The following is a 15,782-nucleotide window of genomic DNA, read 5'->3' as shown; positions in this document are numbered from 1 at the left end:
TCATTCACACCACAGAGTTCTCACACAAGGTTTACTCTCACCTCTTCATCCCTCTCTAAACATCATTTCTTTCTCCAAAAATGAAAACAAAAGTCATGTGAAGCAAGTTCTTTTACTTTTAATGCTGGACAGTAGAAAATAATGATATGCAAGCACTTTAAAAGACAAAGCTTTGTATGTAGAAATAACAATCACTTAATGAATAGCAGTAAACACATAAAAGGGAATCATTCAAAATTTAAAACTGTAAGCAAAAAAAAAAAAAAAGAAAAGGCTTTCCATTTCTATATTTATACAGAATGCTATTAACTCTGCTTTTGCTAAAACCTTTGAAGAGCATCACACTAGTTATTGTCTCCTGAGGGAATGTTTACCACCATCAACTACCTGGAATTCTTAAAGAATAAGAATAAATTCAGGAGGCCCAGGTACTCCCCATCCTTGTTGGTACTCAAGGAAAGAATGGCCTCCGAATTCCTCCTTGAGTTTTACATTTCAGGCTCAAGCTTCTTCCTTGAGGGAAAGTTCTTTGAGTGTGCTGAAAAGCACAATCATCCCTAACCTCAGTGGAAAAGATTCACTCTGTCTAATTGAGCAAGGATTGGGTGCTTAAAATCAGGGAGTTCCTAAAATGAAAATGTTTCTGTGGATAAGGATTGGTTATGTTGAGAGACCTAAATGGAGTTAATTCTGGGTAGATACAAGATTTACAGATTGGTCTTCATGAGACATTTAGGAAGAACCTGCAAGAGATTCGGAGGTGAAGGATGCACAGTCCTTAACTGGACTGTTGCCCTAGCCTGGTGAGAGGATGTCTTTCATACCCAGGATTCTCATCCCTGATAAAATGTGAGCTATCACATTAGAGAAGCTCCTGGCCAGGTGGCCTTGAGGAACAAGGAGGAGAAGCTCAGCATGTGGATATGCAGTGGCTTTCCCAGCCACGAGGCAGAGTGTGAGGAGAGACACAGAGAAGAGGAAGTACAGAGCAGGGCAGGGGCCACTCAGTGGTCCAGCTGGATGGAACCTTCTCTGAGGATGCTCTGCTGGGGGGAAGCCTTAACTTGTGATGAAGGCAAATTTAGAGGCCCTCAGGTGGGGTGGGCAACAGACCCCTACCAACACTCCGAAGAGAACAAGTACTTCTGAAAAGTGGCACAGTCTAGTGGGAAAAGTCCATGGCTCTGGGTTTAATTTCTAGCTCTGCTACTTAATACTTGTATGACCTTAGACATTCACTTTACTCTCAGCCTCAGGATTCCAACTGTAAAAAGAGGAGAATAATATCTTTCCCGTGTACTTTACAGGATTGACATGAACATCAGGAGAGACAGTGCGCATAAAAGAGCATTGTCAACTACTTCTTTGTAGTCAGTTATCTTATCATGTATGTGAAGCTCCTCAGTAAATGTTACTATTCTCTTTGTGTCTTCTTCAGGACAGGGAATATATGATATGATTTTTTTTTGAAAGGTACCTTATGAATGAATGAGTAAATGAATGAGTAAATGAATGAATAATGTTCAGAGCCCTCCAACTACAATAAAATCAATCTCCTAACTACAATGAAAGCGTGGTGACCATTCTTTGACTGACTTTTGGGCTATTTGGCCCAGTGGAAGCCTGAGTTAGTGCTAATCAGTTGGTATCATGGTAGAGAAGGAAGCCTGTGAAGGTGGAATCATTAACATTGTCTGCATAGAGTCCATTATGACTTCCATCTCCATACACCTGGAGCCAGACTTGGTCACCCACCTCCAGATGGAGAAGCACAGATCCGGAGGCCTGGTCCACATTTTTTTCCTGGTACTGGTCATAGGTGAAGAGCACAGCCTTGTCCTTCCTGAAGAGGCTAACCTTCACATCCTTCAGATAGACTGTGATGTGGTAGGAGAAGTAGTACAGCCCAGAAATGTTGCAGTGGAACTTGCCAGTGGTGCCATCATAGTGGTTTTGCTGATTGTAGAAGATCTTGGTAAAGCGAATGGGAACATTGGGGACAGTTACCCTGGTCTCCAATCCTACACTGAATGCTGAGCGGTATACATAGGCACCTTCTCCGGGTTCTCCTTTCCTGCCGGGGTTTCCCGGAAAGCCTCGGGGACCTTCATCCCCAGTCACTCCGATTTCACCAGTGTCACCCTTAGGGCCAACAAGACCTAGAGAATGAGAGTACCTCAGTGACCACAGGGAACAGAACTCCTGTCTAGGTTGCTTCCAACATAAAATACTGTCCCTGTGACTCCCACCCACAACTTACTTGATTTACAGAGCAAGGCACCAATGACAGCTTCCAAAAGGGGAGAGATGTTACCTTCTTCCACATCCCCCACCGCCCAGTAGGCCCCCAAATTCATCTTCAGTCTTATTTCCTGTAAGTTTCCATGACAGACCCTCCACCCTGCCAGCCTTTTTGTGCTGCCTCAACCAACCACAGCTGTACTCTTCTGTCCCCTCTCTCTAGGATGCCCTCCCTCCTCTATTCTGCTACTTCAAGACTAGCTCAAACCCTGCCTCCTCCTTGAAGCCTTCATTGTTAATCCAGGTTTGCACGGAGGGCACTTTCTCTGTGTTCTGTACTTTGGGCACTTGTTCACATTCAGTCTGGCATGTTTGCAGTAGACTTTCTGTAGTTATCACTAACAGTCTTGTGCATCAGACTTATCTTCCTAGCTAGACCAAGAGCTCTCCAGAAGCAGGACTGTGACCTTCAGGAGATGTGCAGTAACTGTGGTTGAATGCCGCTGGATGGAATGGGAATTAAGTGGAGAGAAAGAGGAGTATTAGGAATATGAACATATTGGGAATAGGGATGAAAGTGGGGATGGAAAGAGGATGGGGAATAGATGCAGATGAGCAGAATGGAAGGGTATTTGGTTATAGTGGTACCACCTATTTTCACCCCTGGAAGACCAACCCAAAACCACTTCCTGTTGCTTATGAGTCACATAAAAAAGCTTTGCTTCTTCCTTGTATCTAGGCCTCAATTAATAACCAATACCCTCATATAGCCCTAGAAGCTCTCCTCTACCCAGCAGAGGTCTGCGATGAAGGAAGCCAAAACCCTTGTTCTTACCTGGATCTCCCTTCTCACCCTTCTCACCAGGGGCACCATCTCTGCCATCACGGCCTGGGGTCCCATTGTGGCCAGGATGCCCTGGGATGCCCGCCATCCAACCTGTGCAGGCCCCCTTGGGTAGAGGAGGCAGGACTTCTATCCCTTCACTCGTGGTATCCTGGCCGTGAATGGGCAGAACGAATAGCAGTAGGACAGCTCGCAGCAACTGCATCCTGAACCCTGGAATCCACATGTGCACTGTCAGCCATGGCAGAGACAGATCCCACACACCACACCCCATCAGGACCTATGAAGGACTCTCTCCATCTCAGCAGAGTTCACTTCTGAGAAGTGCTCTCTCAGTATTTACCTCTTCCGGTCAGATTTTTCTGACCATTTCAGCACACTTTGATCTCTTTTTGCTCTGAAATTTGCAAGACTTAGCATTATCCCCTGTTTGTAGTCTTGTTTCCTCAATAGGACCGTGAATTCAGTGATGGCGGGGGTAACACTCCTCTAATTTCTTCATACCTAAGCACAGGACCAAGCACAGGGAAAGCTCCAAGAGTCAACTTGCCACAAATCCATCCTCTAGTTTTCCAGGAATGATGATTCAGATGGCTCTAATCAACTTTTCTCTCCCTGATTACTTTCTTCTTCTTTTTCTCCCTTTCTCTCATTTGTTTCTCCTTCCTTCTCTCCCATTCTCTTGCTTCCTCTTCCCCTCTCCTGGGTCACATGTTTGACCATTTGGCATATTATGCATGTGTACATGTACACATAAGCACACACACAGACACCCACACACACAGAGGACTTTGCCTTGAATTAGACAACCAGAGACGCATCATCCCATGAGAATATCCACTGACCCTTTGCCTGGGCCACCTTTAGCTGCCCCTCCTCACCTGTCTAATCCCTACTTAGTCTTCAAGACATGGTGGATGTAACCTCCTTCAGAAGCCCTTACTGTCCCCCTTCCTCCACCTCGGTTGGCTGTGCCTCCGTGTTCCCCCAGTGCCCTGGCTTATCTCTGTTTTTTCACTTCTTGCATTCCACAGTAATTTCGGATTTGCTCACCCATTTCCCTGCTAAACAACAAGTACTGGGGGGCAAGGCCTAACACACTAACAGCACAGTCCTTATCCATGCTAGGGTTTGGTAAATATTCTATTTTTTTTTTCTATTTTTCCTATTGTCTAATATATTTTGAATTTTCCCTTTATAATGCATCTCTGACTTTTTCATTTTCATGTAAGCTGTGATCCAAGGTAATCAAATGATTTCTCCCCATTTGAAAACTAGCTGCTTAAACACCTCTAATAAAATTAATCTTTTTTCTTCCCTACTGATCTGATGCATCTTTCATCAAATATCAAGTTCTAATATGGTCTTATAAGTAGGAATTTAGATTGAGACTGGCAGACAGAGAGGAGAAGGAGAGAGAGACAACAGTAACAGAAACAGGTGACACCAGAGACAAGTGCTACCCCTTGGGTGTCATGAGTCTATCCAAGACCTATTCTTATCATGATGTGTACCTTTGTCGCCCTCTACTGAATTTGGAGGGCTCAGGAGAGTGTTCCCAATAGCTGCTGGAAATAGATAGTTAGGCTTGGCTAGTCCCAAGATAACAAGTGAGAGATGAATTCAATGAGAAGCCGAGAGTACAAGAGACCAGCAAAGCCACTTTTGTACTTAGATATAATGCCTGCCCTGAGACCTGTTAGAGTTTATGTGTCTTTAGACTTTCCCTCTATTTGTCACTTTCACCCTTTCTCCTTATGGTTTTAGCAATAAAACTCCTGAGAACTTTGAGCTCGATGCTTGTTTTCTCCAGAAATGATGAGGGAACAATCTATGAGATTGTGTTCCTTTCGACAGGGAGACAGGAGGAGAGAATCCAGAATATGTGAACAGTGGAGGCAGCTAAGGAGTCCCAAAGATAAAGGGTGATTGGGGGCTGAACCCCAAACCCTTGGAGGAAGGGCAAAGTCACAGATCTCTAAAGTTCTCTGGTTTCTCTTCCTCTGTTAGAAATCAAGATCCTGTTCTCCTACCCCAAGGGAACACATTCTGTCCCCAACATTTCAGTGTTATGGACAGACTTCTCCACTAACAGGTGCAATCAGTCTGGGTTCCATGACAGAAGCATGAGATAGGGGTACTGCAGAGAGGAGGGGAAGGGGATGAGTACATGATCCTAAGAAGTTTCTGACACCAAGAACAGATTCTGATTGAAGAAGAAGGTTGCATTTTAACCTAATTCTACATGGAAAATCAGCAATTAATAACATTTGAAGGTCAGTACAAAGGTGTCTTAATTTTCAAAAAATTTTATCTCAAAATTTCTTGTGTTCTTTGTTTAGATATAGCAATTGTTATACTTTGATTTTGAAAGACCTTTATTTCCATAGGGGAAAACATTATTAAAGAAACAGGACTACAATCTAACACTCAACAGTGACCTTAAAGAAAACTTTTGCTTGAATCATGAAGCTAAATTCCAAGTACCAATTATAATTTTTTGACTTTGTAAGTGCTATTTTTAAAGTCCTTACCTCACTTAATATCTCATTTAATTCTCAGAACCATTTTGAGAAACAGTATGGGGTAGAATAAGGAGCACAGGTTCTATGATCTTAGTGCTTAGTTGCAAATAATCTGTTCTTAACTGTAATGTGTTTCTGTCTTACATGTTTGTTGAAGGATTAAATGGCATAATCCACTTAAAGTGCTTAGAATAGTGTCTGGTGAATGTCAGTACTCAGTAAATGTTAGCTATGACTGCACTCATTTTAGAGATGAGGAAAGGGGGCTTCAGAGAGGTTAAGTGACTTGTCCAAGATCCCAGAGCTAATCATAGAGTAGCTAGAAATCAAATTCTGATCTCCCAGATCCCAATAACAGACTCTCAGGCATAGCACAGGAGGGGAAGAGCACTGCAGCCACACATCCTGTCATTTAATATTCCATTCCATAGTGTGGGGAATATAAGAGGAAATTGCATGAAAAAACTCCAGATTATGAAGCAAGTAAGCTGGCTTCTAGTCTGGGCTCCACCTAACTCTGGGTGACTTAGCTGCCCCCACCCCACCTCCCTGACTTCATGCTCTTTGCCTGTAAATGTGGAAAATCCTTACCTAGCCTATTTCGCAATATTATTGTGAGAACAAATTGATAGAAAGTATGAAGAAATATTTTATAAACTTAAAAGTGCCCCACACGTAAGTGAAGAGAAGGGAAGTTCTGTGGATTAGATGTCCTCCCCCAAAGCCCATTGAGACTTACTCTCCACTGTGACTGTTGGGAAGGTGGGAAATTATGGTAATTGAAAAGTGGTGCCTTGAAGAGGTGATTAGATTGTGAGGACCTAGTAAGTGGATTAATTCAGTGATGACTTAATGGCAGTCATGTATGTGGTTCCGAGGGCTTTAAAAACAGATCCAGGGAGGTTAGCTCTCTCTGCTTCCACCATCCACCATGTGACACCCTGTGTGGCTGTCACTGCCCACCAGAGAAGGCCCACATCTGATGTGTTCCCTCGACTTTGGACAGCCTCTGAAAATGTAAGTAATAAATATTGTTTCTTTACAAATTACCCAGTTTCTGGTATATTTGTTATAAGCAACAGAAACAATCTAATACAAGAAGTAATCAAATATTTATGAACTCCTGCAATGGACCACCACTGTGTATCCACTACCTCTTCAATCTCATTTCACCCACACAACTCCAGAAGGTAAGACTCAATTCCCACAAGAGAAATCCAAGGACCAGAGAGGTTCAGTAATTTGTGCCCAAAGATAACAAGTAAAGGAGGGCAGAGGTGCAATTTGAAATCCAAATCACTGCCCTGGCTTTCCTGGCAAACTTCACATGGGCGTGGATTAATTTAGTTTTCAAATTTTACGAAGGGATGACCGTGATGTTTGGGGGATCCTATAGGGCCATAGTATGATCTCTCATTTTCATATTAAAACGTATGAGAAATTCCACTTTAACTTGTTGGAATTTCAGTAGAAACAGCAAAATCTTGTGAAATGCAACAATAGGTCCCCTTTGGGACTGGCAGGAGACAGAGCTGTATGGGGGAAAGAGGTCACCAAACTTGGTGCCAACTCCTCCAGCAGGAAAGGACCTTAAAGCACACAAACTCCTCAAATGTCAGAGCCATAAGAGACCCCAGAAATCACCTCACCCCTGCTCTGCTTTTCTAAATGGAGAGGCTGAGGGGAAGGAAGAGGGGTGCATTTGTTAGATCCTCACAGATGCCAGTTCCTATGCTAGGAACTTTTACACATTATTTATTGCCATCTTTACAACAACTCTATGAAGGAAAGAAAATGACCCTGACTTTGGAGATGAGGAAACTGAGAGATTAAGGAAATGATACCTGAGAGATTCCTGTTATGATTTACAAACCAGTGAGCCTTTCATCACATTATACTGCCTCTAAAAGGATTCATTAAACAGAGCTTTTCAGACTCAGCCTCCAAATCTGCTAAATGCAATCGTGTAAGGTGAGAAACATGAGAACCCCTTGAAATCGGTGAGGGTTCTTTGGAGTATTATTTGCATAAGGCCCTTTCAAACCTAATTTTATTTAATCTTACCGTAGCTCTGCTTTTGATTCTAGCATAGCACAACTTGAAACTTGAAGGGGCCAAGATGTTGGCTTAGCATAATGCAACCATTGGGTTGAATGATATGAAATTGACATTTTTTTTCGTTAAATTTTTATTTTGTCAATATACAATGTATTAGATTATTATGGCCCATCACTGACACCTCCCTCCCTCCTCCCTCTCTCCCCTCCCACCCAAGAATGTCCTTTCCATAAAGAGCAAAATGGTAGAATACTGGCAATTTTACACAATACAACCTAATGATAAATGGCAGAACCAGGAACCACCTCAGCTCTGTCTTACTCTCACAAGGATTGTCTGAAAGTTTTCACTCAGCCCTGGGAGAGCTGTAGGTATCTCCATGCCCAACACACACACACACACACACACACACACACACACACACACTCATGCACACACTTGTACTCTCAAGGAAATGGTAAAGCAGAGTCTTCTTCCACTGTATTTTTAGGATAAGTCTCTCTCCACATGAAGGAATTCCTGATTGAAAGCTTCTACTCTCCAAAAGACATCACCTCCTGACCTCAGCCGAGTGTCTGGGACCACTGGTCCTCTGGCTTGACAAGGAGTAGGTGGAAAGTGTATCCCCACAGCCAACATAAAAAGGACAAGGAGCAAGTCCTATGTCTCCTTAAGACTCTTGAAGGCTTAAGGAAGGGAGGCAACAAGGACTGCTGATTAAAATGCAGGGATCCCTTTCTACTGCTTTGCTTCAAGAACCAAGCTGACACTGTTATGCTCTTCGGACATATTCTGCTAGCAGAAAAGTCTCCTCCTTGCTTCTCAACCTAGTCAGACAGAGCTGGCCTTACTCCTAATGGAGTCCCCAGGAATTAGGTGGCTGCACCCCTGGTGAGGCTTGATCTAAAAACAAGAACCTTCCATACCAGGGACTCATATCATCTAACACATGAGGGGCTAACCTCCAAAATCCCCCCCACTCTGACCATCTGCATCTACAGCTGAAACCCACCAGGATGCCTCAGATTCAACACTCACTGGGGCAAGTAGGAATGGGCTTGGCAAAGACCAGGCAGATTCAGTTGCTTCTATCAGAAAATGTCTTTTTAAAATAGGATTCTTTGTAAGTTCCCACTATCTGCCAGGCTCTTCTCACTATATCTCATTTGAACCTCTCAATCACCCTGTAAGACATCTCCGAAATCTACAGTCAACAACAATGGCACACTCATCTTTGTATCTCATGAACTCAACCCAGTGTCTAGTCCATAGGATCTGCTCAGTAAATATTTGCTGAGTAGAATCCAATGGTAGAGATGGATTCCAAACTCCAGCCTAAGGTCAGAGCTCAGCCTGGCTTTTCTTCATGTGCTTCTTCCCTCATTCTATCTGGTCAAGCTAAAAAGCAATTTGTCCCCTCTCCTCCTTTATCTAATTGGACTTCACCCATGGGTGAACCCTCCCACCTCACTGACCCCAACCTTTTCTCTCAGTAGGCCACCTGCCACACAGTCAGTTGGGCAAAATGGAGAATGGTCCCAGGCATTTTGACCAGAAAGAACAACTCTTTCTCTCTTGGAGCTGTCAAGACAATTGAGGGAGAAGCCCAAAGCCTCTCTGCCTCCACCAGTGCTGCTTTGGCCAGAGCTGTGCCTGTATCCATCCCCACACTGCTATGGATAGGAGAGATTGGGCATATCCCAGCCAGAAGCCGGGCAGCCACCCCCACCCAGCCTGGAACATAATAGAATTGCTCTTACCCTCCGGCATGGAATCAGACCCACAGACTGCAGTCAGAATGGAAGTGTGGAGCAGATGGCCCAGCCTCAACAGCCTGGTACTCATGGGGGCAGGTTGTCCCCACCTCACAATTGTCCTTTCTCATTGGCCAACCCAGTGAGGGCCACAGGCCAATGGGTAGGCACTTTGCCCCTGGCAGCTGCCTCCAGTCTCCATCCCAAGGAACCTGGTGCAACCCAGCTTGGGCTTGGGAAGCCAAGTGGAGCTTCAGTCAAAATACTTGCGTTTCCAGGCCTGGGTTCTTATTTTTGTCTCCTACCACAGCAACAAAAGATGGGGCAAGGGTCAAGATCATAGCAGGAAAACAAGATATTCTGCATCTGAGAGAAACTTCCTCATGTAAAATGAATTGCTCAGTGGTCCAGGAGACCTCCCTCTCCCACAGAGATTTGCCCTAGTAAGTCAAGGATGCCAGTGATTACCATCACCTCCTGCCTTGTGAATGATTAAGTGTGAGATTGCGTGGTTCAGACATCGAGCACTGCAGAAGGGAGAGCCATCGGAGGGGACTACGATAGAGTAAAGACCTTGTGCATTAATTTGGAGAAGTGAGATGTGAGGAAGTTCCTGGGGTGATGTGGGGCTTAGCAAGTTAAAGAGGCCCTGAATGCTAAAAGCTTATGTCCCCTATGTAATTCAAGTCTAATATAACAGAAAACTTACATAAAACATGACACTGAAATATCATCTCTAAGATTTTCTAGTTCTGAAATTCAGGATAAGGTTTTGAAAGGTTTTGTGGGTGTGTGAGCCCCCATTTTGCAAATGCCTTAAGCGTATGCCTAGTTTGCCCACTGGGGAACCCAGCTGTGGGCTGAGAGCAGCCTGGAGGACTGGAAGCTGACACCCACTTAGGTGTTCCTAGAAGGCTTTGGCTTGAAGCAGCAACATTCAACACCTTGGACTTTTTCTTGGCAAACCCATGTTTTGTTTTTGAAGGACAGGATCAGAGATGATTCTCTCAAACCACAAATTCTGATTAAATCATGACCCCAGCAAGGGTTCAGGATGCCAACAACAAGTTCTATAAGACATTCATAGAATGTTATCAGGCAGAGGCTGGGCAAGTGTCAGCCTGCCCTCAAATACCACCTCCACTGACCATGCAAAGCCTAAAAGTCCACCAGTAAAGACAAGTCCACCAATAAAGTCGAGTAAAAGTCTGATCAAAGGCCTTTGGCCTCCTGCTGATATGCAAATATTTCTAGAGAAGTCACATTAGGCCACTGAAATTAGAGTCATGAGGCCCTTTCCAAGGGCCCACTGACTTAGACAAGGGGCCTGTGAAAATGAGGTTCTGTGTAGTTTAGCAGGCAAATTGGGCGAAGGAGAAAAGAGAAACTGCAGCAACTCCAAATTATATAACCGTTTTATTTTTATTGTAGCATTTTCTTATTTATTTTTGGTTTGTGTTACCGTCTGTTATTTCTTATTATAATATAAACTTCTTGTGAGCAAGGGCATTGCCTATTCAATGTTGTATCCCCTAGCCCTTAGAATAGGACCTGGTACAAGATAAGCAATAATAAATGAGTCAGTGAATAAATCATCATATTCAATCTTCCCTTGGAGATAGCTGATTGTCTCCCATTTCACAAATAAAGAACCCAGAGTTAAATGAGGGTAAGTGACTTGTTCAAGGCACAGATCCAAGATTTGAACCCAGACCTGTCTGATTATAAAGTCCATATGCTTTCTAGTACCTCATGTTCTTCACCCCTCCTGGTGGACTGTGAGACCCCAAGATTCATGTATGTGCTTCAGAGTAGCTTTGAGGTTGGCATAAAAAGTATTGTCTTCTAACCTTATGGGAATGCAGCCAGTTACAGCAGACTTTAACTATTACAAAAGGTGGAATGACTTTAGCCCCAAAATCACACCAAGACTGTTGAGTCTGGCTGTCAGCCAGTGACATTGTGAAAGCCTGTCTTTTTATGTAGCCTCAGGGAAATCTGCCATCCACCACAAAAGCCATCATGTGGAAAGAGGCAATTCTGTGGTGTACTGGTTTACAGCATAACTGAAAAATAGGCAGAAATGCCCTGAGGCTAGTCTTTTTCCAGGACAGAATGAAATAACCAAATAAATGTGATCATTTCCTCCAGGGTACCATGGCTACAGTTCAAGTCCCTGTCAGTATGTGAATTAGGATATTGAAACAATAGGACAAATGACTCAATTTCCTTTAAATATGGTTAAGTATTGCCACATATTTTTGCTTAATCATTTGTAAAAATAAACTTAACTGCAATAACTAAGCATAATTATTGTATTTTGAAAAATAATACAGAAGATTGGAGCAAGATGGCAGAGAAAGCATACCCTGCAGCATTCTACTCCATCCCCAAATCCCTGGAAATGGAAAGGAAAAAATTCCTTTATCTCTTCCAAAGACTTGGGTACAATTGCATTTCATCCAAGCCATCCTCAGATGCTAATTTAAGTACCTGTTTTGCCACTGCGTGCTTCAGACTAACTGTGACCCCCTTCCACAGGCCAGAAGGCCATCACTGATTCAAGCCCAATCCATTCAGATAAACAACCTTAGATTTATACCTTTGAAAGCCTGTGTCCTTGGACCACTCCTGATACCAAAATACTAGTCAAGGAATTCGCTACAATAATTTTGGAAAGGTTGGAGAAGAAAAAGGACAGGGATGCTGTTACCCAGAAATCAGGAAGAGGCTACTGCCCCTGGACTGTAGCCTATGTGCTTGCACTCACCTCTTGTCTTGCTTGTGGCTCCACCACTGCCACTGAACAGGAGCCACTGCCAGGAGGCACTCCCTGAAACAGAATAGTTCCTCCTTTCTTTCCCACTTCAATCTTACACAACTGTCTTCCATGTACAGAAACTAACTGGAACCCATCTAGCAAAGGAGTCTAAGATATGTCATTTCAGGCATCCAGCTCCAGGAATACAAAGGGGGTTACAGAAAGGTGAATGTAGGGCTAAGTACCAAAGATATGATTTGGCACAGACCACAACATCAACAAATAGAAGAGTTAACACCCAAGGAAACAAAGCTAATAGAAAAAAGGGTAAAGCTTGAGAGTAAGTATAGTTATTGTATTTAGAAAGATCTTATGGCGGGCCGGCCCTATGGCTCACTCGGGAGAGTGCGGTGCTGGTAGCGCCAAGGCTGCAGGTTCAGATCCTATATAGGGATGGCCGGTGCGCTCACTGGCTGAGTGTGGTGCAGACCACACCATGCCCAGGGTTGCGATCCCCTTACCGTTCCAGAAAAAAGAAAGACCTGATGAAAATTAGCAAACGTGAAAATAATTCATATCTATTCTGCCTAAAGTAGGAGGTGAAAATAAATTTCTTGTTTTTGTCACCAAATTTGTGGTGATTTGTTATGGCAATCCTAGGAAACCAATATAGGGAACTAGAACTAGGTGAAGAGTTCTTACATATGATACCAAAAACACAACCCATGAAAGAAAAAACTGGTAAATGAGACTTCATCAAAATTAATACTTTTGCTCTGTGAAAGACCCTGTTAAGAGGATGAAAATGCAATCTACAGATTGGGAGGAAATATTGGCCAAGTTTTACGTGTCAATGGATTAGTATCTAGATAATATAAAGAACTCTCATTCGTGCAGTATATGAATGCACTGAAACAACACACTGTACCCCAAAAAACTGTACAAATAAATGTTAAAATAAAAAAATTTTAAATAAAAAACTAAACAGTAAGAAAAGTTCTGCACAGTGCTCTGAGCTGGAGAACACATTTCCCAAGCAATGCTCTCCCTGTTGATTACAGCTTGGTGATTTGGTACTTCTATTTGTTGAGTCCTTCCTCTCCACTCATATCTGGTACTTCTATTTGTTGAGTCCTTCCTCTCCACTCATGTTCAATCACTCTTCTCTTTGATCAGGAAGATGTTCTCTGTCCATCTTCATCATTGCAAAATAAAATTTTGCTCTAAAAATCTAAAAAAAAAAAAAAAATCCAATTAGAAAACGGGCAAAGGACATGAGCAGATATTTTACCAAACAGCATATACAAATAGCAAATAAGCACACGAAAAGATGTCCAACATTATTAACCATTAGGGAAATGCAAATTAAAACCTCAATGAGATATCACTACATACCAAACAGAATGGCTAAAATAGAAAATACTGAGAAATACTCTGATGGCCAATACATGTCATTATACAACTGTCAAAACCTATAGAATGTACAACAAAGAATGAACCCAAATGTAAGCAAAAAGAAAAAAGGTGGGTAAAAACAGAGTACACAAGATTTTTTAAAATTAAAAATAGTGAAAATACTAAATTTGGACAAGAATGCATAAAAATGGATTACTCATACTTTGCTAATGGGAAGGAAAATGACAAAACCACTCTGAAAAATAGTTTGGTAGTTTCTTTAAAAATTAAATAGCAGTTATACTCCTGAGCATTTATCCCAAAGAAATGAAAACTGTGCCACACCAAAAAAACTTTACATAAAACCCTAACAACCCTGAACATATATATTTTTGCTCATTTACATGAGTTTCTAGAAGTGGAATTGCAGGATCAAGGGGTATACACAACTTAAATTTTGATAGTTACTGTAAACTGAACCCCCCAAAATCCAATATTGATTTATACATCTCCCAGCGTGGTATAAGTGTACCTGTTCCCTATAGCCTCACCAATACTTGATACTGCCAAACATTTAAATATTTGTTATTCTAATAGATTTTTTTAAAGTGTCTCATTTTAATATATTCCATTTTATGTGAGAATAAGCTTTTTTCATATATTTATTGGTTATTTGTATTTATTTTCCTGTGAACTGTTTTTATCCATTTTACTATTCAACTATTTTCATTAATTTTTAAAAGTTCTTTGCATACCAGAGAAATTAATCCTTTGTTATATATTTTACATTTTATCTTCTTATTTTCCTATTGAAAATGTTTTATGGAAAAATATTTAGCTTACTATGCAACCCAACTTATTAACATTTTTCTTTTTTTTTTTTTTTTTTTTTTTTTACTTTTTATCTTTTTTCGTGACCGGCAACGGATCGCAACCCTCAGTGTCGCGCCCGTACCGGACCGGGACCGGCCGGGATCGCAACCCTCGGTGTTGCGCCCGCACCTCGCTCAGCCAGTGAGCGGCCGGTCTGTATGTGGGATCCAAACCCTCGGCGGGAGCACCGGCACACTCCCAAGCGGCGCACTGTAGCAGTGCGCCACCGGGCCGGCCCTACTTTTGGCTTCTGGATTTGTGTCTTGTATCAAAAGACTCCTTCCATTTCAGGGTTATTCTTTAAAATATGTTTTCTTCCCAAATGTTCATGATTTCCTTTTATTTCTTTTATTTAACCAACCTGTAATTTTTCTTTTTTTTTTCCCGAAAGGACAAAAACTACCTGTAGAGTTAATCAAAGGCTGTTTATTCAGGCTTACAATAAGGGAGTTAGCTACCATCTCTTTCATTAGAGACTGAAAGGGATTTGAAAGGAGAGTGATTTTTATAAACTAAAAGGATGAAGACTCGAGATAGTCTTTGGCAAGTGTTTTTTTAGGAAGGGATTTTCTAGTTCTAATAGGATAAGATTTTTGGAAGTAAGGCAGTTTTTCTAATTGGCTTTCAAGTGTGTTTGGCAGTCTTTGATTGGTTCACTATGTATTGGTACCTAACTGGGAGCCTTCCAGGCTGTGTGGGGTCATATGATTTTCTTGCTGCAACCGAAAGAAAATCTAGTCCTCAGCTTTGGGGTCCTGCATAAGCAATTCCTCGTGTTCTAAGAAATGAGGTAAAATTCAGCTTTATTTTTTCCATATACTTAGTTGGTGAACCCAGCACCCACCATTCTAATGCACATTTATCTTTTCAGTTCTAATTTTAAATCACCTTTTCATATACTCACTTTTCAAATGCATTGGGATCTATTTCACACTTCTCTACTCTGTTCATTGTATTTGTTCCTCACCAAAAGTATGTATCCTTTTGGCAGATACATACAAATGTAAGCAACATGATGCAAAACTATAAGATAAGCTTTATAAAACTACTAAAGTAGTATCTGAAAGCTTGTCCATTAATAAAGCCTGATACTATAGTAAATATGTAATTGGGAGACTCTGTTCTCATACTGACATAGTTCCTGGCATAGAGGAGGACTCCATATATGTTGACTGAGTACAGAAATGCTAGTGTGATCATGAGCACTCTGAACTAGGAGTTGGAAGACCTAGATTCTAGCCTCTACTCTGTCGCAGACTGGTGGGGTGACCATGATACACATCAACAGACTGGTAGCTATAAAAAAGTAATAGAGAAATAGTCTTCTATTA

At 42.0% G+C, this 15,782-nt stretch overlaps 1 protein-coding gene across 1 annotated transcript; it reads right to left on the bottom strand.

Moving 5' to 3' along the window:
- Positions 1-1,533: 1,533 nt before the first annotated feature.
- ADIPOQ (adiponectin, C1Q and collagen domain containing) lies at positions 1,534-12,277 on the bottom strand. The gene is made up of 3 exons (XM_008582728.1): positions 12,193-12,277; positions 3,077-3,298; positions 1,534-2,159 (listed from the first exon to the last, which is right to left on the bottom strand). Exons 2-3 carry the CDS (start codon positions 3,288-3,290, stop codon positions 1,639-1,641), a joined length of 735 nt encoding a protein of 244 aa, XP_008580950.1. The 5' UTR covers positions 3,291-3,298; positions 12,193-12,277; the 3' UTR covers positions 1,534-1,638.
- Between the last annotated feature and the right edge of the window lie 3,505 nt (positions 12,278-15,782).

This window comes from Galeopterus variegatus, unplaced genomic scaffold (assembly GCF_000696425.1).
Source record: "Galeopterus variegatus unplaced genomic scaffold, G_variegatus-3.0.2 Scaffold2709, whole genome shotgun sequence".
NCBI lineage: Eukaryota > Metazoa > Chordata > Mammalia > Dermoptera > Cynocephalidae > Galeopterus > Galeopterus variegatus.
The sequence above is the reverse complement of the archived record's forward strand: the minus strand, read 5'-3'. Positions and strand labels throughout refer to the sequence as shown.